The 27318-nt window shown below is 42.7% G+C and overlaps 2 protein-coding genes and 1 long non-coding RNA gene across 5 annotated transcripts in view; 2 read left to right on the top strand and 1 right to left on the bottom strand.

Annotated features, from left to right (window-relative positions):
- LOC148902461 (uncharacterized) overlaps positions 1-27318 on the bottom strand; it is a 128552-nt gene that overhangs the window by 35061 nt on the left and 66173 nt on the right. The gene's annotated exons all lie outside the window — the stretch shown is intronic.
- On the top strand, positions 1981-10550 carry stard15 (StAR-related lipid transfer (START) domain containing 15). Of its 2 annotated transcripts, none has more exons than XM_088991008.1 (6): positions 1981-3208; positions 3569-3716; positions 5506-5609; positions 5712-5829; positions 5934-5986; positions 10244-10550. In XM_088991008.1, the coding sequence occupies exons 1-6, from the start codon at positions 3059-3061 to the stop codon at positions 10454-10456; spliced, it is 786 nt and encodes a 261-aa protein (XP_088847134.1). In that variant the 5' UTR covers positions 1981-3058; the 3' UTR covers positions 10457-10550. The 2 variants fall into 2 exon arrangements, with proteins under 2 accessions (XP_088847134.1, XP_088847133.1); XM_088991007.1 differs by having other exon boundaries at positions 10278-10550.
- tsr2 (TSR2 ribosome maturation factor) lies at positions 13992-26457 on the top strand. 2 transcript variants are annotated; one of them, XM_088991009.1, is made up of 6 exons: positions 13992-14095; positions 14197-14437; positions 16267-16357; positions 18705-18796; positions 22305-22463; positions 25697-26457. In XM_088991009.1, the coding sequence occupies exons 2-6, from the start codon at positions 14342-14344 to the stop codon at positions 25787-25789; spliced, it is 531 nt and encodes a 176-aa protein (XP_088847135.1). In that variant the 5' UTR covers positions 13992-14095; positions 14197-14341; the 3' UTR covers positions 25790-26457. The 2 variants fall into 2 exon arrangements, with proteins under 2 accessions (XP_088847135.1, XP_088847136.1); XM_088991010.1 differs by lacking the exon at positions 13992-14095 and having other exon boundaries at positions 14358-14437.

Below are 27318 nucleotides of genomic sequence, written 5' to 3' on the forward strand. Positions count from 1 at the left end.
ACCTGCCAGGCCAGAGCAAGTCCTAAATTCTGTCCAAGGCCAGATCTCCTAGATGAAGATGACAGTTTAACTTGCTGTGTTTGTTGACCTCAGAATGACCCCAGGTTGTCTGTGCTTCAATCGTGTATTGGAGTCACACACTCAGCATATAACAGCATGAAACTTTTAAATATGATAACTTCGTATTCTTCATCAGTGTGGACGTTTGCAAAGAGACGAGAGAAGCTGAAGATGCATCTCAGATGCTGGCCAGCTGCTCATCTGTAGCGCAGGTGACACCTGAGCATGCAAACACAACCACACAAAGCCTCTTTCTGGTGTCATTCGACCACGGCACCCCGCGTAATCACCCCTTTTCCAAGAGAGAATCAACAAGTGGGACACAATTGTGAAGTGGAACGAAATTTATTGGATAATATAAACCTTTTTAACAAATAAAAAACTGAAAAGTGGGGCGTGCAATATTATTCGGCCCCCTTGCGTTAACACTTTGTAGCGGCACCTTTTGCTCCAATTACAGCTGCTAGTCGCTGGAGGTATGTTTCTATCCGTTTTGCACATCGAGAGACTGACATCTTGACCATTCTTTCTTGCAAAACAACCCGAGGTCAGTTAGGTTGGATGGAGAGTGTTTGTGAACAGCAGTCTTCAACTCTTTCCACAGATTCTCAATTGGATTCAGGTCTGGACTTTGACTTGGCCATTCTAACACCTGCATACGTTTATTTTTTAACCATTCCATTGTAGATTTGGCTTTATGTTTTGGATCATTGTTCTGTTGCAAGATAAATCTCCATCCCAGCCTCAGGTCTTGTGCAGATACTGTCATGAGCGAGTTGACAGCTGGGTGGGGCCTCCGCTTCCGGCGTCCCCCAGCTGCTGTCAATTCCCTCATCACTGACTGTTGGACATTTAAACCAGACGCTGGCACTCACCCAGCGTCGGAACATACTACGCCTCGACCGTACCTTGAACGTGTATTCAGTACGTGAGTTGCTTCGCCCGAGGAATTATCTAGTGTGGTTGGGTGGATTGCCCCCGCTCACCCACTAGCTTTGCTGCTTTGTCACTATTTGTTCTACAAGTTTTTTTTCCGTGTCTGCGTCATCTCGGACCTGCGCTTTTCGCTAATAAATCATCTGCCAGCATCAACGCCTCTGTCCCCTGCTTAGCGATCCACCCCTATCCCTAACGTTCCTACTCGTCAGCTGCCACTGTCGCCGTCGGAACGGGACAGATACCAACAGGTTTTCTTCCAGAATGTTCTTGTATTTGGCTCCATCAATCTTCCTGTCAATTTTAACCATCTTCCCTGTCCCTGATGAAGAAAAGTAGGTCCAAACAATCATGCCACCACCATGTTTGACAGTTGGGATTGTGTGCTCATATCGTTTTGCATTGTGGCCAAAAAGTCAATTTTGGTTTCGTCTGACCAGAGCACCTTCTTCCACATGTTTGGTGTGTCTCCCAGGTGGCTTGTGGCAAACTTTAAACGAGACTTTTTATAGATATCTTTGAAAAATGTCTTTCTTCTTGTCACTCTTCCATAAAGGCCATATTTGTGCAGTGTACTACTGATTGTTGTCCTTTGGACAGACTCGCCCACATCAGCTGTAGATCTCTGCAGTTCATCCAGAGTGACCATGGGCCTCTTGGCTGCATCTCTGATCAGCTTTCTCCTTGTTTGAGAAGAACGTTTCGAGGGACGGTCGGGTCTTGGTAGATTTGCTGTGGTCTGATGCTCCTTCCATTTCAATATGTTGGCTTGCACAGTGCTGATTGAGATGTTTAAAGCTTGGGAAATCTTTTTGTATCCAAATCCGGCTCTAAACGTCTCCAAAACAGTATCTCGGACCTGACTGGTGATATATATATATATATATATATATATATATATATATATATATATATATATATATATATCCTTGTATATATTGGTATATATATATATATATATATATATATATATATATATATATATATATATATATATGTATATCACAGTGTCTGAAACGCATGACAAAAACTTAGCGGACACCAGGGCAGGCAACTCTGAAAAGTCGCCTGCCCGGCCATAAAGTTGCCTGCCCGATTTTCCACAACTTGAGACACAATAAGATGACTAATCGCAAAAAAAAACTCATTGTGGCAAAGTATTAAGGGTTGATAAACAGAATATATAACAGAACAACACTTTAAAATTTAGTAATTGATGTACCTACCACAAATGCTCCCTTGCTGATGATTTTGCTCCAGTTGTCCATACACTTCCCGGCTGGTTGCACTGTGCAATATTTGCGTTGCGTTGTATGCTGCAAGCCACACAAACTCCTCTTTTCACAATGATGATGAAATTGATTCATTGATCATAAATTTTGTTAGCTTCTTTTGAGTTTCTCTTCTGGGGCTGACGGTTTTGGCTTGATTCCTAACCACTTATCCATTTTCCTTGTGTTCTCTGTGCGTCTACTTTTGAAAATGATATGCAATGTACGACGGGATAACGCTCGGGAAAGTTATCCCGTGCGTGAAGTTATTCGATGCAGGCTTCTGATTGGCTGCCGATTATGTCAATTGCCAAACGAACCGAAATTAAAAATTGCCAAACGAACCGAAATTTCAAACCAAACAAATATTTCGAAATCGGAATTAAGCAAACGTTTGATTTGAAAAAAAAAGAATTTTTTTTTTTTTTTTTTTTTTTTTTTTCTGGAAAAAGTTGTCAGCCACCCAGGCAGAGAGGATCTGGAAGTTGTACACCCAGCGTAAAAGTTACATGCCTCGGGCATCCGGGCAGACGTTATTTCAAACACTGATTATCACAAACGCCGGGAGACGCCGCCGACATATTTGACGGTCGAGTGACAAAAACGGCTGGCGCGGTTACCGCACATAACAAATCTCCCCGGCAACCGAAGCGCTCTGGCTACGACTTAGGTTTCGTTTGAGGCCGAGCGGATAGGTGGCGCGTGGATCACGTGAGCGCCGAAGTCAGGTCACCCGAATCCTAGCCGAAAGCCTTCCTCTGTTGGAGCATTTCCACCCGGCTGGGGGCGAGATGGCCGTTCGCATTCCAGACGACTCGGACTTCTCCTCCTTCAAGGCCCAGTGCCTCGGCACCCAAGGCTGGTCCAGGCGTTACCACAAGGGAGGCGTCACTGTGTGGTGCCGCCCCGACGACGATGGCGACGGGGTTCAAAAAATCAAGGTGATCATTTTACCACACGCAAACGGCAGCGCTGAATTAGGGCTGGATATGAAATTAATCTGAGGCTCAATCGGGTTATAATCCAAATTTGGTCCAGCGTGTGTGAGTGTGGTCAACCTCCATCCTTGTCCTCCTCTCCACAAACACATTTCCTCTTTTGTTGGGGATGCTTCCATTGAATCTTTGGCACTAAAGCATCTTGGATGTGACAAGAGCAACACACCACATTCAGACCAAGAGCCAAAGAGCCTCCCGAATAGCCTCCTGGGGCCATTTTGAATGAGGCCGCGGATTGAATTTCACGATGGGTGGAAAAGAAGTATCACATTCGCATTGCGGCATTCTCGCCATGTGATTCAGATGAAAATCCTGTGCGGTGGCGTGAGTGCCGAGACGCTGTACGACGTCCTCCACGACAGCAACTACCGCAGGAAATGGGACACCAACATGATCGACAGTTACGACATCGGCCGGCTGACAGTCAACACCGACGTGGGCTATTATTCCTGTGAGCTGGCAACCCGCCGTTCGGCCATGAAATGCTGGACGCCCACCTGCGCTCTCCGACATACTCAGGATCCCAATGGACTCCTTTTCAAACATATTTTGATTGGATTGGATTTGCCTTTATTAGTCTCTCAGTGGAGAAATTTACATTTCACAGCAGCAAAATGATGAAAGGAATGAAATTGAATTTGAGGTGTTGCTAAAAGAACCTCTCCTACCGTCCCCCCTCAAAAAACAAAAGTTGTCCAAATCAGCTTTGCCTGAAATAAGAAGAGGTTGTCAAAGCGCTTCATTGGTGAAGGTTTTTATTCCTCACCTTCTGATGTCAGAGATGTTCAATCAGACACTGTGGACAAAGGCTCGAACACAGATTGTCTTTTTTTACTGCCGGCAGGGGACATAGTCATTCATGACAGACGCCCAAATTCTGCAGCCCTCTGCCAAGCTATTTGTTGAGAGTATATGCAAATTTAAGTGATGCATTAGTAAAACGTAGTTTTCTTGATTAGAATACCACGCCCCTGGGCGTTCTAAGCACCAACAGCTGTAAGCAATAAAACATTGTCTTTTCCATGAACTGATAAATTTGTAACCTGGCTAATGAGCTCTTCCTGTGAAGGAGTTTCATGTCGTAAATTACTCCTGTGATAAAGGAGTTTCCCAAGTCCTAAATTCTGCCCAAGGCCAGATCTCCTAGATGAAGATGACAGTTTAACAGGCTGTATCTGTTGACCTCAGATTGACCCCAGGTTTCTCTGTGCATCAATTGTGTACTCGAGTCAAGCATGTTCACGAAGCATATAACAGCATGAAACCTTTAAAGGACAACCGACGCCTCCAGACAAGTTGTGTCCATAATTTGTAAAATCACTTCAAATGACTTCTACTGAGCGTATTTTACAAAGATTCCACGGCATATAGCTAAATTTTACGTTTTAAGACTTACGCTCAGGAAGTCCTGTTTTCGAGTTGACGACAATGCCTGACGTGACGTCACGTCTGGAACGCCCCTGACCGAGAAAGCGACACACAATGCATTTTGGGTACTTTATTTGATCTGAAAACTTTGTGTTGATCAGCGTTGATGGCGAAATTAGAAGGAAAAAGCATAAATAACGCGATGGTGAATCGTTGTGTGTTGCACCAAGACTACTATTTGATACGAGTTGACACAAATCAGCCCATTTCCAATGGAGCTTGGGCGCCATCTTGTGCATTTTTGGGGCGCTACATTGGAGTCCAGACGCCTCAAAATGAGACGGAAGGACTTCTTTAATCGATTGCAAACATTTATGCTTTCCTCTTCAGAACTATTTGAATCATATTCAGAACTGGTTGTGTAACAAGAAACCATCTTCTCCGAATCTGAAGCCATTGTTTTGATTCTCGAGCAAGGCAAGACGCCCTGGCGTGACGTCACGAACAAGGGGGCGGGACCTTCTGAAACTGAAACTTTTTGAGGTCATTTTGAAATAGTTTTGGGACACTGTAAGTCATTTTTATTGGTGTTTTGCATTTGGCTAAAAATATCATCCTGCGTGTTTTGGGTATTTTAGATGCTATAAAAGTTTTTTTCTGATGTCAGTTAGGAAACAAAAAAATGGTCTGTTATCCTTTAAATATGATAACTTCTTATTCTGTCGAATCTCTATCACCTTCGTCTCTGGCACAGAGTCAGCACGGCTTAAATGTGGCTCCCCTTTCAGCCAAATGAGGACGGAAAGCTCATTTGGAAAGGCACGGGTAGTCCAAGATGAATAAACAAAGCTGATGAATGTTCTTGCTTGAAGGGAGGTGTCCCAGTCCACTGAAGAATCGGGACTTTGTGACCTTGAGGTCCTGGCTCCCGCTTGGCGCTGACTTCCTGATCATCAACTACTCTGTCAAACATGAGGTGAATATGGTGTTGTGTTTCACCCTTGGACCGAATGCGTGCTCCGGCATCCTAGGTTTCCCGGTAGAATTTATTCGACAGATTGTGCCTTTGTCCCGGCAGCAACATCCTCCCAAGAAGGACTTTGTCCGCGCTGTCTCGCTGCTCACAGGATACTTTGTCCAGTCCAGTGGAGCCGGAGGCTCGTCCCTGTACTATCTCAGTCAGCTGGACCCTCGAGGTGACCACACCGACATCCGAGTCACATCCCGGACGACAGAGGTGTGGAGGCGCCATATGGGCCCGGATCTTGCAGTTGAAGCAAATCTTTTCTTGTCTTTCTAGGTTCATTACCAAAGTGGGTGGTGAACACAGTCTCTCAGTTTGTGGGTCCCAAGGTAGGTCCCACCATTATGTTCTTCTTCTTTTCCTTTTGGCTTTTCCCTTCAGGGGTCCCCACAGCGAATCAAGTCCCACCATTATAATTTACAGTGATACCTTGGCTTATGAACTTAATTGGTTCCCAGACAGAGTGTGTCAGGTGAAAAGTGTGTATCCCAACAAGTAATTTCCCATAGGAAAGCATTAAAATGAGAGTAATCCGTTCCTAGGTCCCCCTAAAACATAATTTTCTACTTTTTAATTTTGTAAGCCTTAAAACTACACAAAATATACCTTATTTTATGTATAATAAATGCTCTATGGTATTGTAATTACAGAAATAAACTGTACTGTATAGTAAAGTCATTTTATTTACCTTAGTGATGGTCGATGGGTTGATGGAATGGAGTAATAAGAATAATCCATTTCATTTCTAAGCATCATTCAAAACTCTCAAGCGTGGCCAGTTTCATCTGCATTAAACACTTGATGAGGAACGTTGCCTTCTTCTTTCACCATCTTGAGGAATGATCCCTTGGAGGTGCTTTCTCTGCCATCATTTTACCTTGTTCCTCATCAATTGTCTTCTGTTTAGCTGGGTTGATAGCTTTTTGCATCAAGTGTACAGATGGCTTGTGAGGGTTGTTTGTGGTGCTTGATTGATGGGAATTTTAACCTTGCGTTCTACACTCTGCCTTTGAACTATCAAAGTTGAAACAAGTCCAAATTTCACTGTTTTCTCTCCATTTATTCACTCTTTCTCTGTTGTCTGCCTGTCTCTTGAATGTTTAACCCCCGTCTCCCCCTCACTGCTGCGTTCTTGACCAATCACGTGGCTTTAACCGAAGACTGAGGGCGGCGAATAGAGGACAAAAAAAGTCTGCTGCCATTTTCTTTTTGGAGAACGGCCTCACTCTCTCTCTGTGTAACCCCCCCCCCCCCCCACCCTCACTGCTGAGTTCTTGACCAATCACGTGGCTTTAACCGAAGACTGGGGGCGGGGAATAATGGACAAAAACAATCGACGGCCATTTTCTTGTTAGGAGAATGGGGTGGTTCGCGAACGAAACATCACTCATTGTGGCAGCTCTATGTGTATCCCGAAAAATAGTTCGTATGCCAAGATTAAATTTTCTTAAATTTAAATTTCATAAACCGAAAAGTACGTAAGCCCAGGGGTTCGTAAACCGAGGTTTCACTGTATTATAAATGGTGTTAAAGCGAGCGCGATGCATTCATTTTCCCTTATCCAGCCTGCGTAGAGCTTTCAAAATGTTTGCCAACAGTCAGCGGCTGGGTCCTTCCAGCTCATCGAGAAGAGCTGCCAAAAACGCAGAGGTTTGTGGGGGCCACAGTGTTGTTTTGTTGTCACTGACGTCTCTGTCGCTTCCTGTGGGCCAACCCGGTCAGCACCAGATGGCCATGAGGCGGCTTTTTGGCCGACTCTTTTCCTATGCGCCGTATTCTCTGTCACACTCCACCGCCGGTTTACGGGGCGAGTCTCATCTAGCCTGGGTCCATCGGTCCTGACGGCCGCCTGCTGGTGTGAATCTTGGCCCAACTCAGCACCATGAGGGCCGCCTGGTCTTCAGTACTGATCACACTCAGAACGGTGACAGCTGAAGGTTTCTTCAGCCTTCCTTCATCTGTACTTCTTTGAAGGTGTCGGACGTTTCGCTTCTTATCCAAGAGGCTTCGTCAGCGAACTAAAATCTTTTTTCTTTTGCTGGTAGTTTTGGCCCTATCTCTACTGTCCAGATGTAGCGGTGCCAGACTCTGCTATGATATGCATCTAAAAGCTAGCAACCACTCATTTGACGACAATGAGGTTAAAATCTTAGCGAAAGAAAATAGATGGTTTGAAAGGGGAGTAAAAGAAGCTATTTTCATGAAACAGCAAAACCCTTCACTCAATCGCCATGGTGGGGTGAGGTTCAATTTGGATCGTTCCTACAACCGACTTCTTAGGCAACATAGGCTTAGTTATGCTGATAAGGTGATACCAGATAAAATGGGGCAATCGGGCCAGTCGTAGACCCCATACTCATGCAGCACAATAGAATTAATCAGTCAGGACAATAGAAGTAATCAGTGTAGCTGCAGGGAGTAGTCCTCTGCTCCCCCCAACCTTAGAGCAGGGACCAATCATAGCAGAGTCTCGCACCGCCACATCTGGACAGTAGGGATATATATATAGGGCCAAAAGAACCAGCAAAAGAAAAAAAGATTTTAGTTTGCTGGCTGACAAAGCCTCTTGGATTGAATTTGCCTTTATTAGTCTCGCAGTGGAGAAATTTACATTTCACAGCAGCAAAATTACGAGAGAAATGAAAGTAGAAAAGCAAAATACATGAGCTGCTGGAAAGGCAGCCACTCTCGCGGCGCCGTCTTGAAGTCAATAGAACAACAAAAACTAAATAACAAATAACATGACAACACAAAGGCACAGAGATAAGAAGAAGGATAAGAAGCGAAACGTCCGACACATTCAAATTTGTACAGATGACGGCTGAAGAAATCTTCTCATCGATGGACCACTCCTGTATGACTGAGAGCTTACAGCTGAAGTGTTTGGGGCCACAAGTGCTCGACGTACGCACAGTAGAATTTGCAGGTGGAAGCAGATGCTTGTCGTCCAAATCAGTCCGATGCTCTGCTTTCGTCCCAGCAAGCGGTTCAGGGTGGGTCGCGCCTGATGGCCGGAGACAGCTGGCACACCCATCGCCCTCGTGAGGATAAAGCTCCTCAGATCGTGGGGGACTGTGGCTGTCTGTCGTTTCTTTTTCTGAGCTACATCTGAATTCTCTTTATTGGCTGGTAGTTTGAACACTACCCAAAAGGGCCTCTCTTGAGGCGGGCTCAAGCCTTGCAAACGTAGCGGGTGTTGGATTTTTTTTTTTTTATCTCTGCCTTCTTTAAGGGTTGGACAATGTTGCAAAGACGTTAAGCAGGCGGTTTTGATGGTCGCAGGGAGGTTTTCTTGTCAGCAGGAAATTTGGATTGGATTGTCCTTTATTAGTCTTGCAGTGGAGACATTTACATTTCACAGAAATGTAAAGTTATGGAAGGAAGAAGAAAATAAAGGAAGAAGTAGAAAAACAGTGATACCTCGGTTTACGAACCCCTTGGCTTACAAACGTTTCAGTTTACGAGCGTTAAATTTATGAAAATTTTACTTTGGCATATGAACAATTTTTCGGAATACACACGGAGCGCCACAATGCGTGATGTGTCGTTCGCGAACGAGTCCGTTCTCCTTACAAGAACATGGCAGCCGACTCATTTTTGTCTTCTATTCCCCGCACCAGTCATCGGTTAAAGCCACGTGACTGGTCAAGAACGCAGCAGTGAGGGGGAGGGGGTTTTACAGGCAGAGAGAAAGTGAGGCCGTTCTCCAAAAAGAAAATGGCAGCCGACTTTTTTTGTCCTCTATACCCCGCCCCCAGTCTTCGGTTAAAGCCACGTGTTTGGTCGAGAACGCAGCAGTGGGGGGAGGTGGTTTAAACATTAAAGAGACAGGCAGACAACAGAGAGAGAGTGCCAAATGGATAGAAAACAGTGAAATTTGGACTTGTTTCGACTTTGATAGTTCAAAGCCAGAGTGTAGACTGCAAGGTTAAAATTCCCATCAATCAGGGTTCACAAATAGCCCGCACAAGCTGTACACTTGATGCAAAAAGCTAGCAAAAAGCAGAACACAATTGATGAGGAACAAGGTAAAATTATTGCAGAGAAAGCACCTTCAAGGGATCATTCCTCAAGATGGTGAAAGAAGAAGGCTACGTTCCTCATCAAGTGTTTAATGCTGATGAAAACGGCCACTCCATTCCATCAACCCATCAACGACCATCACAAAGGTAAATAAAATGACTTTATTATACAGTACAGTTTATTTATTTAATTATAATACCATATCACATTTATTATACATAAAATAATGTATATTTTGTGTAGTTTTAAGGTTAAGAAAATTAGAAAGTAGAAAATTATGTTTTATAGGGACCTGGGAACGGATTAGTCTTATTTCAATGGTTTCCTATGGGAAATTAATTTTTGGGATACACACTTTTCGCCTTACACACTGTCTGACCAATTAAGTTCGTAAGCCAAGGTATCATTGTACAGGAGCTGCTGGAAAGGCAGCCACTCCTGAGGCACCGTCTTGAAGTCAACAAGAAAAGACAAAAAAAACACGTATTGAACCCGTTCCAAACTTTATGGCGTGATTAAAAGGTTATCAGCATTTGGCAACTTTGAACGAACCTGGACAAAAGGGGTCTTTGCAGAGTGTGAGGTGTGACTTCTCAGGCAATGAGGAAGCTCTACAAGGCCTCTCTGAAGTATCCCGAGTGGAAGCGCCGACACGAGCCCAACCTGAAGCCATGGGTGTTTCCAGAGCAGAACACCTTGCCATGCATCAGCGTATCCGAGTTGATGCCGCAACGAGCCGATTCCTTAGAGAACATCGACGAGAGTGGCCTGAGTGAGGACAAGACCAAGCACAGTAATGATGATGAGACTTGAGTGTGTCTGCGCTCTCTGCTTTGCCGTGTTGTCATCGTCCAAATAAATGTGGTCATTTATAATGCCCATGCATTGCTTTTGTCTTGTCAAGTCCCAAAGCGAGGTTTAATAATAATAATAATAATAATAATAATAATAATAATAATAATAATAATAATAATAATAATAATAATAATAATAATAATAATACATTTCATTTCTAAGCGGCTTTCAAATTTCTCAAGGTCACTTTTCAGTCACAGGATCAGTTTTTCTGTAGGAGAGCAGCGGCAGCCATATGCACCAGCATTCACTCAACCCGCAATAACTCAAATAGAAGTTAGCTAGCTAGCTAGCTAATAGATAACTAATAGATAGGTAGCTAGCTTGTTAGATAGCTAATATATAGCAAATAGATAGCTATCTAGGTAGCCAGCTAGATAGCTAGCTAGATAACCAGATAGCTCAAGTGAGTAATTTTGAAACAAATGCATCTGATACGTCTGTGTAAACTCTCAGTGGTACAGGAGTGGTCCATCGATGGGGGGGGGGGGTTTCTTCAGCCGTCATCTGAGGTTTGATCGCCGCTTTCTGACGCCTGCGACACTGCCTTCTGTAGAGAACGTGTCGAACAGATGGTAGTGCGGGACCCCAAAAAACAGGCAGGAGGGAGGAGCACGGTGGGATTAACAAATTATATTTTTTCGATGAGAAGGTTTCTTCAGCCGTCATCCACACTTCTTTGAATTTAGTGAATTTACCATTCACTAAATCGCCCTGGCCGGTTGAGGTTCAATTTGGATCGTTCCTACAATAGACTTCTTAGGCAACATATGCTTAGTTATGCCGATGAGGTGATACCAGAGCAAATGGGGCAAGCAGGCCAGACATAGACCCCACACTCATGCAGGATAATGGAAGCAATCAGTCAGGACAATAGAAGTAATCAGTGTAGTCTGCTCCCTCCAACCTGAGAGCAGGGACCAATCATAGCAGAGTTTGGCACCGCCACGTCTGGACAGTAGGGATATAAATTATATTTTTATAAAACCCTAAGAAAACGACATTCTGAACAAAGTCCTGAAAACAACAACAATTCAAAGTCACAAAGAAAAAACATATTTGTCAGAAAAAAGAATGAATGTGACAGAGCTAAAAGCAATAATTCATGGTTGTAAGCAGTGTCTGAAACTCATGACAAAAAGTTAGCGGACACCAGGGCGGACAACTCTGAAAAGTTGCCTGCCCCATTTTTCACAACTTGAAACACAATAAGATGAATAATCGCAACACAGAAAACATTGTTGCAAAAAATTAAGGATTGTTTTTATTAAGGATGTACCTACAACAAATGCTCCCTTGCTTTATTGATCGTAAATATCCATTGCTGATGATTTTGCTTCAGTTGGTCGTTTGTCCATACACTGTTCATTTTGCACAATGCAATGTTTGCGTTGCGTCGTCTGCTACAACCCACCTTTTTCCACGATGCTTTTAATGTAGGTTCAATTTCCAAGCGCCTCTCAAAATTCTCAAGTACACTTTACAGTCACGGGATAATGTACATTTACGTTTTTTAGCGTCATAAATTTTGTTAGCTTCGTTTGAATCTTTGTTCTGGGGTTGAGGTTCTGTGCATCTACTTTGGAAAATGATATATACCAACAGAGCGTGGGGCTGAAGGAGGAGCCCTTTCCACGTTGACCTCCTGGTCCTAAACCGATAGACCGTGACAAAGCGGACAGCATTAAACAAGCTGATCTTGAGGCTCGTCACCATCAATATTTCTTGAGGAAACTCTTGACCAATCGCTGAGAGGTGACGCACAATCAGTGGCAAGTAGACAGTCTCGGAGAGAGCCAAACCACATCATCAAGTAAGGATGTGACAAAATGTTTCAATCATAATTCATCACACATCTAATGCCATATAAAAGTGCATTTAAAGAGCTTTGAAATGATGCATAGATTATTGTTCTAAGACAAATAATAAGGAAATAATGGATTTTTTAATTTTTGAAATATGAGGGGATTTTCTGCCTGTAATTACAGTTAAAAAATGAAAATCTGCGACCGAGTTCTTTATTACAGTTTAAACTATCACAACTTTCTTAATTTTTGGCAGACCTTCACGAGTCAGGTACCATACCATACCATAATTCTAAATATAAATTAGCAAATATCAACGATCAAATGCAGGCAGATTTTCGTCAGAAATCAAAAATGGCTGTCACGGAATACTAGGAAAGAAAATTGCGAGCTCTCGAAATATATATGCTAATGCTTCTTTTTGCTTGAAACTTGGCAGTTATGGAGAAAAATATATATTCTACCACTTATATGAGTTATAGAAATACAACTTACCTTCATATACTGTAGCGTTAGCAAAAAGAGCGTAAACTTATATCCGTTTTTGGAATGGTCGTGCCGGGAGTCCTTTTAACTGCCACTGATGAGGACGACTAACATCTGTGCAACTGAGGGCGGGGCCGTCAGCGCTATCCGTTGGTCGCCAACCAGCTCGCGACATTATCACGCTGAGGGGCATTACAATATGAAGTATCTGTGATTTTTTTCAAGACGCTTCCTCCTTTTATTAACTGGCAAACACTCTGTAGGTTAGGTTTTTTTAAGTCAAAAGTTACCGTAGACTAGTGATGGCGGTAGATGAGGCATCCTGTATCGTTTCGACACAGTGACACATTGTATTGCCACTGTATTGACACTGTGTTGCTGAATAATGTTGCTGAATACTGACACCAGGTGGACTTGCATGAAACATTTGACAGTGTCATCTGACATTGATCTGTCAACACACATTTTAATCTTTGCAAAGTACGTAGTCCTGAAAATAAATAAATACATAAACAAATAAATAGTTAAATAAAGAATAAAGGAAATAAATGAATAAATACATTGGTGAACAGGTAAATAAAAAATACATATATAAATAAAAAACTAAAATCTCGTAGTACTTTAACCATTTAACGCCATAAACCAATAATGACGAGGAACCCTGTACGGGTTTGCGCTCAAACATTTAACCTATGCCGATTTATTTTTTTAAATAACGTTATATTGAGCGACCAGTTCATTCCAAATATATTTGAACGTGTATTTAAATATTAAATATACTTGATTTCCGTGCTGAAAAAGCAACACACCCCGCCAACAAGTCCCCGCCCAACTGTTAACTAAGATCACTTTGTTTACGTTACGAGAAAGCCTACTTATGTCCGTCCTGCAACGTCATTATTTGGCGACAAAGAACAGAATCCAGAAAGGGGGGAAAACTGTTGCAAACATTTAATACAATATAAGACCTCCCGATGTCGTAGTTTACAACTATTTTATAGTGAGTGTTTCGGTATATTTCTTTCAACGCAATGACGATGTAATCCCCAAAATGTTAACAGTGACGAAATAAAGAACGCGCCGGTCCCATAGCAACAGAGGTTCCGGTATTGGTCACGTGACTTACTTAAAGCGGTACGCGCACCGAAACGGGGCTTGCCCTGTTCGCTCGGCTCACGCATCGACGCCTCAGTGTCGCTGGACCCATCACTGCCGAAAACTCAAATTTGTATTGGCAATTTATTCCTGGATTGCATTGCTCCTGTAGAGGTGACCGTTTGATCGAATGCTGTTCCACATCTTGTTATATTGAGACGAACGACCATAACGACAAAGGACAAATTTCAGCATTCTGCAAACCTGTCGTGCAGGATTTTCCCGTCTGCCGCTGGTTTCCTGAAGCGGACATCGTGTCAAGGTTGGCCAAGTTGCCCGGGATCATCCGGACCGCTCGCGATGACCAGAGGATCGACTTTTTCTGTCTGAGCCATATCAGCTCATCGTGATCGACTGTTGATGTCTGTCTCGGCAGACATGGCGGTGTCCGCAGATTCGCGTGCGACTTTCTCAGACGCTGTGAGAGCGGTGCTGCGCGGGTGGCCGGCTTTACAGGTGACCGCAAATTCTCGTCCTTGATTGTTTACATTTCGACACGCAAACGATTCAAGACGGGCGCATTTTAACCTGTCGATGGTCTCGTGACCCGCGCGCAGAGACGAGTCGCCCCACGGCTTGTTCGGCTCCCGTATGGCTTCTTTTCACGTCTGCGCCTTGCTTGGAACGAAGCTTGCGGAGCTTTCTAATAAATTGTTTATGACGACCATCGACATGTGTCGAATCTGGGGCTCCCTCGAGAAAGGCGGCTGCGGGTAAACGCGAGAAAAGACCCATCATCCCAGAAGCAACGTGAACCGTCACATTTCCGCTCCCAATCGGAAACCTTGCAGCGTAGCTGGAACGAGGTTCTCTCTCCATCATTTTCCAGACATTGTGCTCAACACGCAAGAACGCATCTCGACCTAAAAACCTAAACCTAAACTCTGTGTGCTCGAGGAAGTCGATGAAAAAGATGGTGCGGGATTCATGGAGCCCTTTGCTTTTTTTCTTGAACGGACGCCTTAGCTTAAAACTTTATGGAAAAGCGGACATTTTGAACATGACGTCTCCGATCCACCGGTGAAAGGAAACTTGTATTGTTTCTTGTCTTTCATGTCGAACTGCTTCACACAGCAGACGTGGATGCTAGAATATGGTTACGATTGCGTGACTCTCAACGTATTATTTGTTTAGTTTTATTCATGTATTTGTTATTTTATGTAAAATATTCAGCAAAACGTTCATGCGAAAGTGTCCTACAAGTAAAGCAGTATTGTGTCTCGTTACGGCCATGGAATAACTTGAGTATTTGGTAATTCAACAACAAAAAAGACAAAACCCACCTCCAAACAAACAAAGAAAAAAATCCGCTTTTGACTTAAAGGACAATTACACCACTTTTTTGTTTCCTAACTGACATCAGAAAAAACGTTTTATAGCATCTAAAATACCCAAAACACGCAGGCTGATATTTTTAGTCAAATGCAAAACACCAATAAAAATGACAGTGTCCCAAAACTGCCACAAAATTAGCTCAAGAAATTGCCAGATTTAGAAACAACGCCTTCAGAGAGTTCAGATTCGGAGAAGATGTTTTCTTGTTACTCATCCACTTATGAATATGATTCAAATAGTTCTGAAGAGGGAAGCATAAATGTCTGCAATTGATTAAAGAAGTCCTTCCATATCAATTCGAGCCGTCTGGACTCCAATGTAGAAAATGCACAAGATGACGCACAAGCTCCGTTGGAAATGGGCTGATTTTACTGCTGGCAATCTGTCAACTTAACATCTTCTTTATGCGTTTTATCTCAATTGGCCGTCTTGGTGCGACACACAACGATTCACCATTGTGTTATTTATGTAGTTTTCCTTCTAATTTCGCGATCAACACGGTGTTTTCAGACGAAATTACCCAAAATTCATTAGGTGTCGTTTTGTCGGTCAAGGGCGTTCCAAATGTGACATCACGTCAGCATCGTCATCAACTCGAAAACAAGACTTCCTGAATATTCAGTGCGAGTCTTAAAACGTAAAATATAGCTATATGCGGTGGAATCTTTGTAAAATGCGTCATTTGAAGTGATTTTACAAATTATAGACGCAACTTGTCCGGAGGTGTCGGTTGTCCTTTAAATAAGAAACACATGCCATTTTAGGAGCTGACAAAGTTAGTGTGTGTTCCAAACATTTCGTGTGCGTAAATCATGTTTTGATGACTTTAATCTGGACAATTGCTGTAATGTTTTGGTCTCGTTCTTCTTGTCTTTTTATAAATAGTCTCATTTGTCTTTGATGGGTTGCTTCCTGCAATGATACCACTGACCAACAATACCTGCTTTCAGATTGCCGTGGAAAATGGCTTTGGAGGTGTGTACGGGCAAGAGAAAGCTGATTGGCTGGTGGATGTGGTCCAGCAGTACTTCCATGACAACGGTAAGTATCTCAGCTGTCAACTTGAGCCTTTTAACAACGACGCATCAGAGCAACCAAGGGGCGAGAAACTGAGTCCTGTGTTGTTCTCTTAGAGCACAGGTGTCAAAGTCAAGGCCCGCGGGCCAAATCCGGCCCGCCACATCATTTTTTTCGGCCCGCGAAAGCAAATCAAACTTGTTAAATTCCATGATGATTGCTAAAATCTGAGCCAAAATTTCATATTTTTGGATGTCAACCACAATAAAAGTCAGATTTGAAAACGAGTTATTCATTAATTTGCTGTGTGCTCTATATGTAATATTTGAAGGGATTTAAACATTCTAATGGGTTCCCCAAATTCATAACGGCCCTCGAGAGGAAACCATAACTACAATGTGGCCTGCGGCAAAAAATGACTTTGACACCCTTGTCTTAGAGGGTGGTGCCTGGACTAAGTTACATGGGTCTGGCGTTATAAGAGCTTGCACCCCAATTTTGGCTGCTACGCTTCTACGCTCCTCGAGCTGCGTTCTTGCGTGTTGAGCACAATGGGGAAATTTGCAGTCCACAGCAGCAATTTGAAATAAAATAAAAATGTCAACTGTATACTGTAAATGTGCAAAACCGTTTCATAAAAAAACTACATCGTGCAAGTATCAAGAAAGGCATATTGATATATGTAGCAGTATTGCATCAACCCATATTTACAATACAAGTGTGCAGTTTTTTGTCAATTTTTTTTCACATGATTATTGAGAATTGCGAAGCCTGACAGCAGTCAGTAGTCACAAGCTAAAGCTATCCATAACCTTGCCCCCCCATACCTATCTGACCTTCTTCAAAGTTCTATTCCCTCGTTCCCTCAGATCCTCTTCCTCCCTCTACCTATGTGTGCCCCCCCCCCCTGCCCGTCTCAGCACGATGGTGGGACAGAGCTTTCAGCTGCTCTGTCCCTAAACTCTGGAACTCACTTCCTCCCAACATTCGTAACATCGATTCGCTTCCCACCTTCAAATCCCATCTCTTTCTCTTGTTTCTATTTATGATTGTATTTTATTTATTGTATTCTATTTTGTGATTGTATTTTATTTATTATAGTACCTATGCTTGTCTGTGACTGTAAAGTGTCCTTGAGAGCTTTGAAAGGCGCTTAAAGGACAACCCACGTCTCCGGACAAGTTGTGTCCATAATTTGTAAAATGGCTTCAAATGACTTCTACTGAGTGTATTTTAATAAGATTCCACCGCATATAGCTATATTTTACGTTTTAAGACTTAACGCTCAGGAAGTCTTGTTTTCGAGTTGGTGACGAGTCCGTACGTGACGTCACTGAAGGAACGCCCCTGATCGAAAAAAAGGACACATTGTAGCAGTCCTTCCATCACGTCAATGCTTGTTTGGTCTGAAAACCTCGTGTTGCGCCAGAAGAGGGTGTCCACGCTCCATATAAGGAATTTATCAGCTTGTGGAAACGCAATACACTGTCATGTCTACAAGAGGTCGCCATTTCTTCTGCGTCTTTGGGTGAGACATTTCACCCCAATGTTGCCTCAACATGACACGGAATAAATTCTTTAATCGATTGCAAACATGTATGCTTTCCTCTTCAGAACAATTTCAATCATATTCATAACTGGATGTGTAACAAGAAAGCATATTCTCCGAATCTGAAGCCATTGTTTTGATTCTCCAGCAATGCAAGACGTCTTGCTGTGACATCACGAACTGGGGGCGGGACTTTCTGAAAATGGCCAATTTGCAGCTCAATTTTTTTGTAGATTTTGAACACTAAGTCATTTTTATTGGTGTTTTGCATTTGACTAAAAATATCATACTGCGTGTTTTGGGTATTTTAAATTCTATGAAACGTTTTTCTGATGTCAGTTTGTAAAAAAAAAAGTGACGTCGGTTGTCCTTATATGTATTATTATTATTATTATTATCTTTCCAATGTCCAAAATACGGCACCTTTGTTGAATGTGCCGTGCACACGCTGGAGACTTTTGTCAACTGTTGCCAAATCCGAAAAGCGATCAGAGTGCGCATGTCCTAACGATTGGCTACTTTGGTCCAATGGGTCAGCCAGTAAAGGCTTTCATCTGCGATCGCAGATGACATCCTTTTCTACAGAAATGGTTGATCAGAACTGGGTGGCCAACGGATGGATGGAGGGATAGATAGATGGACGGGAGCATCCCTGGCGATGACAAATTGTTCCTCTCACGTTGCACATGTCAATCAAATGGGAAGTCTTCGTCGTCAGTCGCTGTGAAAAAAAAGCAGGCCTCATCTTTGACTGTGTCCTGGCCCAGCTGAAGCTTATTTTAGTTTGCTCAATGCTTTTCTCTTTGTCTGTCATGCCATCAGCTGATCTGGCGCAAGATGAAGTGGAAGATTTCATCAGCACCCTCATGGATCAAGAGTTTCATACCGTGGTGGATGATGGGAGTTTACCTCAGGTATGTGCGGCTTTCTCTCATCGCCACTATCACAGTTCTAGTCTCCATCGAGGCTTGGCTTACTTCACTTTGTGAGTGGTGAACTAACTTAAAGGACAACCGACACCCCGGACAAGTTGTCCATAATTTGTAAAATCACTGCAAATGACTTCTACTGAGCGTATTTTACAAAGATTCCAGCACATATATCTATATTTTATGTTTTAAGACTCGCGCTGAATATGCAGGAAGTCTTGTTTTCGAGTTCGTGACGATTCCAGACGTGATGTCACGTCAGGAACGCCCCTGACCGAGAAAGCGACACACAATGCATTTTGGGTACTTTGTTTAGTCTGAAAACATTGTGTTGATGGCGAACTCAGAAGGAAAATACATATATAACGCGATGGTGAATAGTTGTGTGTTGCACCAAGACTACTATTTGATAATAGTTGACACAAATTCCCAGCAGACAAATCAGCCCATTTCCAACGGAGCTTGTGCGCCATCTTGTGCATTTCCTACATTGGAGTCTAGACAGCTCGAATTGATACGGAAGGACTTCTTTAATCGATTGCAAACATTTATGCTTTCCTCCTCAGAACTATTTGAATCATATTCATAACTGGATGACTGACAAGAAAGCATCTTCTCTGAATCTGAAGCCATTGTTTTGATTCTAGAGCAAGGCAAGACATCCTGGCGTGACGTCACGAACAAGGGGGCGGGACCTTCTGAAACTCCATTTCCAAGGTCATTTCCAAGTAGTTTTGGGACACTTTAAGTCATTTTTGTTGGTATTTTGCATTTGACTAAAAATATCAGCCTGTGTGTTTTGGGTATTTTAGATGCTATAAAACGTTTTTCTGATGTCAGTTAGGACACAAAAAAATTGTGTCGTTTGTCCTTTTAACGTGAAAGTTTCCCTTGAAACAGATGAGTGAAATTAGTGGAGGCTCCCTTCAACATTGCCCTTTCTCTGCACCCATCTTTTTGTTCATTATGTGTCTTCATGTTATGTATGTAACGATACGTGATGCAATGTCATTGGATTGGATTGGATTGGATTGGATTTGCCTTTATTAGTCTCACAGTGGAGAAATTTATATTGATGGATCTCCATTGAGTTTCCATCTGTTGGCAAACAAGAGCTGGAACTACAAACATTGTGGTTTACAAGTGGGCTCGCAAAGTCAATTAGGTCTGCTCTGTCAGAATCAGAACGCCTTTAAAGGACAACCGACACCATTTTTTGTTTCCTAACTGACATCACAAAAGCGTTTTATAGCATCTCAAATATGCAAAACACACTGGCTGATATTTTTAGTCAAATGCAAAATACTAATAAAAATGACTTGAAGTTTCCCAAAACTGCCACAAAATCAGCTCGGAACTGGGCAGATTCAGAAAGTCCCACCCCTCTGTTCATGACGTCACTATTGGTCATACACTGCCTTGCTCCAGAATCAAAACAATGGCTTCAGAGAGTTCAGATCCGGAGAAGATGCTTTCTTGTTACTCATCCAGTTATGAATATGATTCAAATAGTTCTGAAGAGGAAACCGTAATTGTTTCCAATCGATTAAAGAAGTCCTTCCGTATCAATTTGAGCCGTCTGGACTCCAATGTAGCGCCCAGAAAATGCACAAGAAGACGCACTGTTGGAAATGGCTGATTTGTCCTCTGGGAATTTGTGTAAAATTACACCTTCTTTATGCGTGTTACCGCAATTGGCTGCGACACACAACGATTCATCATCGCGTTATGGAGTTTTCCTTCTAATTTCGCCATCAACACAATGTTTTCAGACCAAACAAAGTACCCAAAATGCATTGTGTGTCGCTTTCTCGGTCACAGGCGTTCCCTGCGTGACGTCACGTAGGGAGGGGATAGTCATCAAATCGAAAACAAGACTTCCTGAATATTCAGCGCGAGTCTTAAAACATAAAATGTAGTTATATGCGGTGGAATCTTTGTAAAATGTGCTCAGTAGAAGTCATTTAAAGTGATTTTACAAATTATGGACACAACTTATCCGGAGGTGTCGGTGGTCCTTTTAATAGTCCCACAATGGGGAAATTTGCAAGAAATTTGCTATAAATACAATTGAGTTGAGAGATTGGTATATTACATGCAAAGTCAATTAACTGTCTGATCATTACACGTCAGGAGCCAGTGTGGTAATAAAAAAAACAAACACAAAATCGACCTACTAGATGACCAGACTGAGGTATGCGCTTCACATGTGTCTATTGCTAATAGCTATCTAGCTAGTTAGCTAGATAGTTGGCTAATACACTGAATGTCACTAGTAAATACACAGATAGAAAGCTAGCTAGCTAGTAGATAGCTAATAGATGGCCAACAGATAGCTAGCTACAATTCCCCCCAAGGTAACAAAACGAGCAAATAGAAATAAATCCATGTGTTGTTCTGTCGGCACAGCTGCGGGACAGCAGGGTGTCGTGGAGCAGGGGGGTGTCCCGGGGAGACAGGTCCGTGTTGTCCAACAGGCGCCGAAACAGTTTTGTCACCTTGGGGGGGAATTGTAGCTAGCTATCTGTCGGCTATCTATTAGCTATCTACTCGGTAGTTAGCTTTTTTCTGTGTATTGTGATGTCACGAGAGGCTGGGTCCTGGAGGGGAAATACATTCCCCTAAGATGGCTCCACCCAGAGAGAGTTTTGGCCCCATCCAAACCCCACACCTGTGGCTGATCACGGCTTGATTGGCATGCAAGGCTTTTAAGGCAGAGAGCCTCTGTGTGGGGGCTGGGGAGACAAGCGCCATTGTTGTCCTCTGTGGAGAAACACAGAGAAAGTGATTGCTGCGTGGAACTTGTTGCCAGTTGGGACCATAACACGAAATACCGAATTTGGAACCTTGCTAATGGTGGATAGGCTACCTAGGAAGGACATCAAGAGGGGTGAGGCCTAGAAACACATGGAAAAAAACTCCGTCTTCAGTTTCACCTCAGAAGATACTTTATTTTTGATGTAAGAATTGGAAGGGACGCTATTCTTGCCTTTTTTGCTTGTGAATTCCCTCTGAAACCCTTTATTAAAATCTTTGCTTGCATTCAAACCTGTCGCCCATTGCACTCCTTGTCCTGCCCCGCTGAGAGCTAGCCTCTCATGACATCACAGTATTTAGTAGTGACATTCAGTCTATTAGCTATATAGCTAGCTAGCTATAGAGCTATCTCGGTGGTTAGCTATGTAGCTAGCTATGTGTTGGCTGTTTATTAGCTGGCTAGCTAGCTTTCTATCTGTGCATTTAACAGTGACATTCAGTGTATTAGCTAACTAGCTCGCTCTCTATTAGCTATAGAGATATCTAGGTGGCTAGATATCTAGCCAGCTATCAGTTGGCTATCTATTAGCTGGCTAGCTAGCTTTCGATCTCTTAACTTCCGGGTTGAGTGAACGCTGGCGTGTGTGGCTGCCGCTGCTCACCCAGTGAAAGGTGCTTATAAATGAACTGTATTATTATTATTATGATGATGATTATTATTATTATGTGTCATCAGATGTGTGTCCAACTGATGCGGATGTTCAGTCAGTGGCAGCAGGGGGCGCTGCAGCAACTGTCACACTCAATCCACTTGCTGACAAAAAACCAGGCGCCCAGGGCAAAGGTCACAGTGCTGGAAGCGCAGTCAGACTCGGACAGCGATGGCCAAAGTCAGGTGAGGTCACATGTGCTCGCTTGCGCACTCGTTCCTGTCAAATCTCGCTCTGTATTATTTACTCGGTCTGCCCCCTAGTTCAACAGTCATCTCCGCTCCATTAAATCGAAATCTCGGCAGCTTGTAAGACTCTACCGGAAAACTGGTCTCACTGTCCACAAAGACGTGCATACAACTCAACTTTCCCACTACAAGGACTCTATCTCAAACGCTAAACTCATCTACTCTAATACTTGTGATCTGTTTTCTGTTTGCAACAAAATCATTCAACCCGGTGACTCCCTTCAAAGGAAATTAATTTTGGGGATACACACTTTTCGCCTTACACACTCTGTCTGGGAACCAATTATGTTTGTAAGCCAAGGTATCACTGTAGATCAGGGGTGTCCAACTCATTTCACATGGTGGGCCGCATATGGCCTCGGTAGATGTCAAGTGGGCCGGACCATTAAAATTATCTAAAAATATAATAATGGACTTTAAAGGACAACCGACGTCTCCGGACAAGTTGTGTCCATAATTTGTAAAATGGCTTCAAATGACTTCTACTGAGCGTATTTTACAAAGATTCCACCGCGTTTTTACGTTTTAGGACTCGCTCTGAATATTCAGGAAGTCTTGTTTTTGAGTTGGTGACGAGTCCGTACATGACGTCACGAAAGGACCGCCCCCTGACCGAATAAAGACACATTGTAGCAGTCCTTCCATCACGTCAATGTATTTTGCTGTACATGTTTGGTCTGAGAACCATGTTGCACCCAAAAGCCGCCAGAAGAGGGCATCCAAGCTCCATATAAGGAATTTATCAGCCTATGGAAGCGGAGGTGGCCACTGGAGGTCGCCATTTTGTGCCTCTTTTTTTTTTGGGTGAGAGATTTTCCCCCAATGTTGCCTCAAAATGGCACATATAATTCTTTAATCGATTGCAAACATGTATGCTTTCCTCTTCAGAACCATTTGAATCATATTCATAACTGGATGTGTAACAAGAACGCATATTCTCCGAATCTGAAGACATTGTTTGGATTGTCCAGCAATGCAAGACGTCTTGGCATGACGTCACGAACTGGGGCGGGACTTTCTGAAAATGTCCAATTCGCAGCTCAATTTTTTGCAGATTTTGGACACTTTAAGTCATTTTTATTGGTGTTTTGCATTTGACTAAAAATATCATACTGCGCGTTTTGGGTATTTTAGATGCTATAAAACGTTTTTCTGATGTCAGTTAAAAAACAAAAAAGTGACGTCTGTTGTCCTTTAAGATTAAATGATATTTATAAAGAGGAATTTTTAAACCATTGTTTTTGTTCCTGATATTTGGCATCTTTTGGCCTGTACAAGTGCATCAATACCAGGTGTCACACCTGTCTAGCTGACACTTTCACAATGTCATTTAAGTGCTTGTTCGTGAGCTTGGAACGCATTTTTGTTTTACTGATATTCATTACTGAGAAGATTTGTTCACAAAGGTAGGTTATTCCAAACATGCACAAAACTTTAGCAGCCGGGGCTGTTAATTTGGGGTACCCTGGTAGAAGATACTGCTAAAATTTGTCCAGACCTACGGAGGCAAATTTGCCCTTCAAATCTGCATCACATTGCAAATCAATTACAGTAAAGTCTCGTTATATCGATATCTGTTATATCGATAGTACTGCTTATTACGATACTATTTCTATGAACGCAAGGAGAAAATTTACATGCCGCAGGATCGGATATATCGATAGTCCGGTTATATCGATATAACGATACTTTACTGTATTTCTAGCTGGATTTCGACCAGTAGATCAGAAGCTTCAGCTGTGAAATATGAGCGAAAAACTGAAAATTCTGTCTCAAGTTCACCGAAAACGTTTCTCAAATTCCCACAGTAATCCTGTCACGCAGTGGCGCCGAATATTATATTCCTTCAACACCGAAACTTGTTGAAAACACGCCAAGCACAAAGGTTTCCCACGCATCTCTGTAAAAAAATATGACGTGGTCCATTTTTCATTGAAAATTCTACACTCCTTATCTACTTTTCTCCGCTTGGATAATGATATTTTGGCTAATGGTGTTGAAACCACGGTTGAAAAAAAGACCGCGGTTGAAAAAATAAACACCGTCTATGTTGATCAAAACAGCACCACTCTGGTGGACAATCCTTGAATTGCATGTCATTAAAAATATGAATTCCATGTCGTTTGTGCATTTTTTTCCACTTAAAATCCTGTGGGCCTGATTAAACCTCCTTGGGGGCCGGTTCCGGCCTGTGGGCCGTATGTTTGACACCACTGCTGTAGATCCTCTCCCCAGAGTTCTAATCATATCTTCTTTTCTTCCTTTCATTTCAGCTATTATTCACTCCTCGCTATCCACTGGAATTGTCCCTGTCGCCCCCAAAACTACAGCTGTCACCCCAATAAAAAAAAAACCTGGATCAGATCCCAACTATTTCAATTACTTGCGCCCCGTTTCTCATCTTCCCTTCATTTCCAAAATCCATGAAAAAAATTGTTTGCTCTCAGCTTCACTCTCACCTCACTCACAACAATTTATATGAACAATTCATATTATTATTATTTTTATTCGTAGTATTATTATTATTGTTGTCTGCCCGCTCCACGTCATGAATGAATACAGATCCCATTGGACCCGGCGCGTGTTCCACCCCCCCCCCCCCCCCCCGGAAAAATATCCCTCAGAAGTTAAGACTTAAGAAATCCACACTTTTATGACCTTTTATAATTATAATAATAATAATTACATTTAATTTACAAACGCCTTTCAAAGCTCTCAGGACGACTTTACAATCACAAAAGAGAGACATACAATAAAGTCTCGTTATATCGATATTCTCGGGAGTCCGAAAAATATCGATATAACCGGGACTATCGATATATCCGACCCTGCGCGCATGTAATTTTCTCCTTGCGTGCATAGAAATAGTATCGTAATAAGCGGGACTATCGATACAACCAATATCGATATAACGAGACTTTACTGTATTTGGTGATAACACACTTCTTTGAAGAGAAGACCAGCAAATCTCTTAAAGGACAACCGACATCATTCCTAACTGACATCAGAAATTTTTTTTATGGCATCTAAAATACCCAAAACACGCAGGCTGATATTTTTAGTCAAATGGAAAACAGCAAACACCAAAATTCTTCTGTACATTTTTGATTCAAAGTCCTTCCAAGCACGTGAGCCAATAAATATGTGTTTACGTGTGTTGTTGTGTGTAGGAAATGGAGATTGAGAGTGCATCTGCCAACACAACGCATCCCCCGCCTCATGATGACGAAGAGGGGTGGACTTTGGTTGGAAAGAGGAAGTAACAGAGCAGGTCAACATTTGAACTGTGGTTTTGTGGACTTCGAGGACTTGGCAACGCACATTGAGACTACCTTCACACTGCTGCTACCCAATTCAAGTGTGTCAGAGATGTTCGGTCGGACACTGTAGACAAAGACTCGAAACCTGAAAGATTGTCTTTAATGCCGGCAGGAGATGCAGCCATTCATAACAGACGCCTGATCGCTGCAGCCCTCTGCCAAGCTATTTATTGAGAGTATATGCAAATTTAAGTGATACATTAGTAAAACATAGTTAACTTGATTAGAATACCATGCCCCTGGAACGTTCTGAGCGCGAACAGCTGTAAGCAATAAAACATCGTCTCTTCCATGAACTGATACATTTGTAACCTGGCTAATGAGCTCTTCCTGTGAAGGAGTTTTAAGTCAGAAATTGCTTCGATGATAAAGGAGTATCCCAAGTCCTAAATTCTGTCCAAGGCCAGATCTCCTAGATGAAGATGACAGTTTAACTTGCTGTGTATGTTGACCTGATTGACCCCAGGTTGTCTGTGCTTCAATTGTGTATTCGAGTCACACATGTTGACTAAGCATATAACAGCATGACACTTTTAAATATGATAACTTCTTATTCTGTATGATCTCTATCAAAGTGTCTTTGTCCAATTAAAACGTTTTGTGATACTTGTTGACATTGCAAGAGCGCCTTGTTGCCACCTACGAAGGGAGAAGACGTGGGGTGCCGAGACATTGCATGAACACAAGTGTGGGAGATAGTCCTGCTTGTTTAGGCTCTTCTCAGACTGACAGCAGCTTGGTGGGAGGAGATTGAAATATTTTGCTGACGAGATGGAGCTTCTCAATGTCAATTTACTCCAGATGACTGCGCGCCATAACCTGGACCAAGAAATAAAGCGTTTGGTTGCTTAAATTAATGCCGTCATCACCAACGTCACCTTTATCCGTTGTGTTTCAAGCACTGAGTCATAAATTGAAGGAGCGCATTGACACGCGTGACTTTGGATTTGGATTTGCCTTTATTAGTCTCGCAGTGGAGACATATACATTTCACAGCAGCAAAGTGAGAAAAGGAATTAAAGTAGAAAAACAAAATACATGAGCTGCTGGAAAGGCAGCCACTCTCACGGCGTCGTCTTGAAGTCAAAAGAACAAAAAAAAAAAAACCATGACAACACAAAGACACAGTTACATAAAGCAGTTCTAGATGAAAGAGGAGAGGATCAAAGCATCTTTCACCAGTGGATCAGGGACATCATGGTGGAATATGCACGTCGACTACAAGCTAAATGGTGAAAGCAAACACGCAGCTGTAGCATCCATTGACAAAAAGAGATTGTCTCACATTTCATGTCCCATATAAATCTGATTCAATTCCAAGCCGCGACAGTTCCACATCCGCATCGGCGCTCCTTATCGCGGACTCACACCAAGCATTCATCCAGCCGCAGACTTTCCAACAGCACCGACCTTTCCATTGAACAAAGCGGGGCTGTGAAGATGCTGCCCATTCCAGGCGCAAAAAAAGCACA

Source organism: Hippocampus bargibanti, linkage group LG02 (assembly GCF_051943395.1).
Source record: "Hippocampus bargibanti isolate YZ-2025 linkage group LG02, ASM5194339v1, whole genome shotgun sequence".
Classification (NCBI taxonomy): domain Eukaryota; kingdom Metazoa; phylum Chordata; class Actinopteri; order Syngnathiformes; family Syngnathidae; genus Hippocampus; species Hippocampus bargibanti.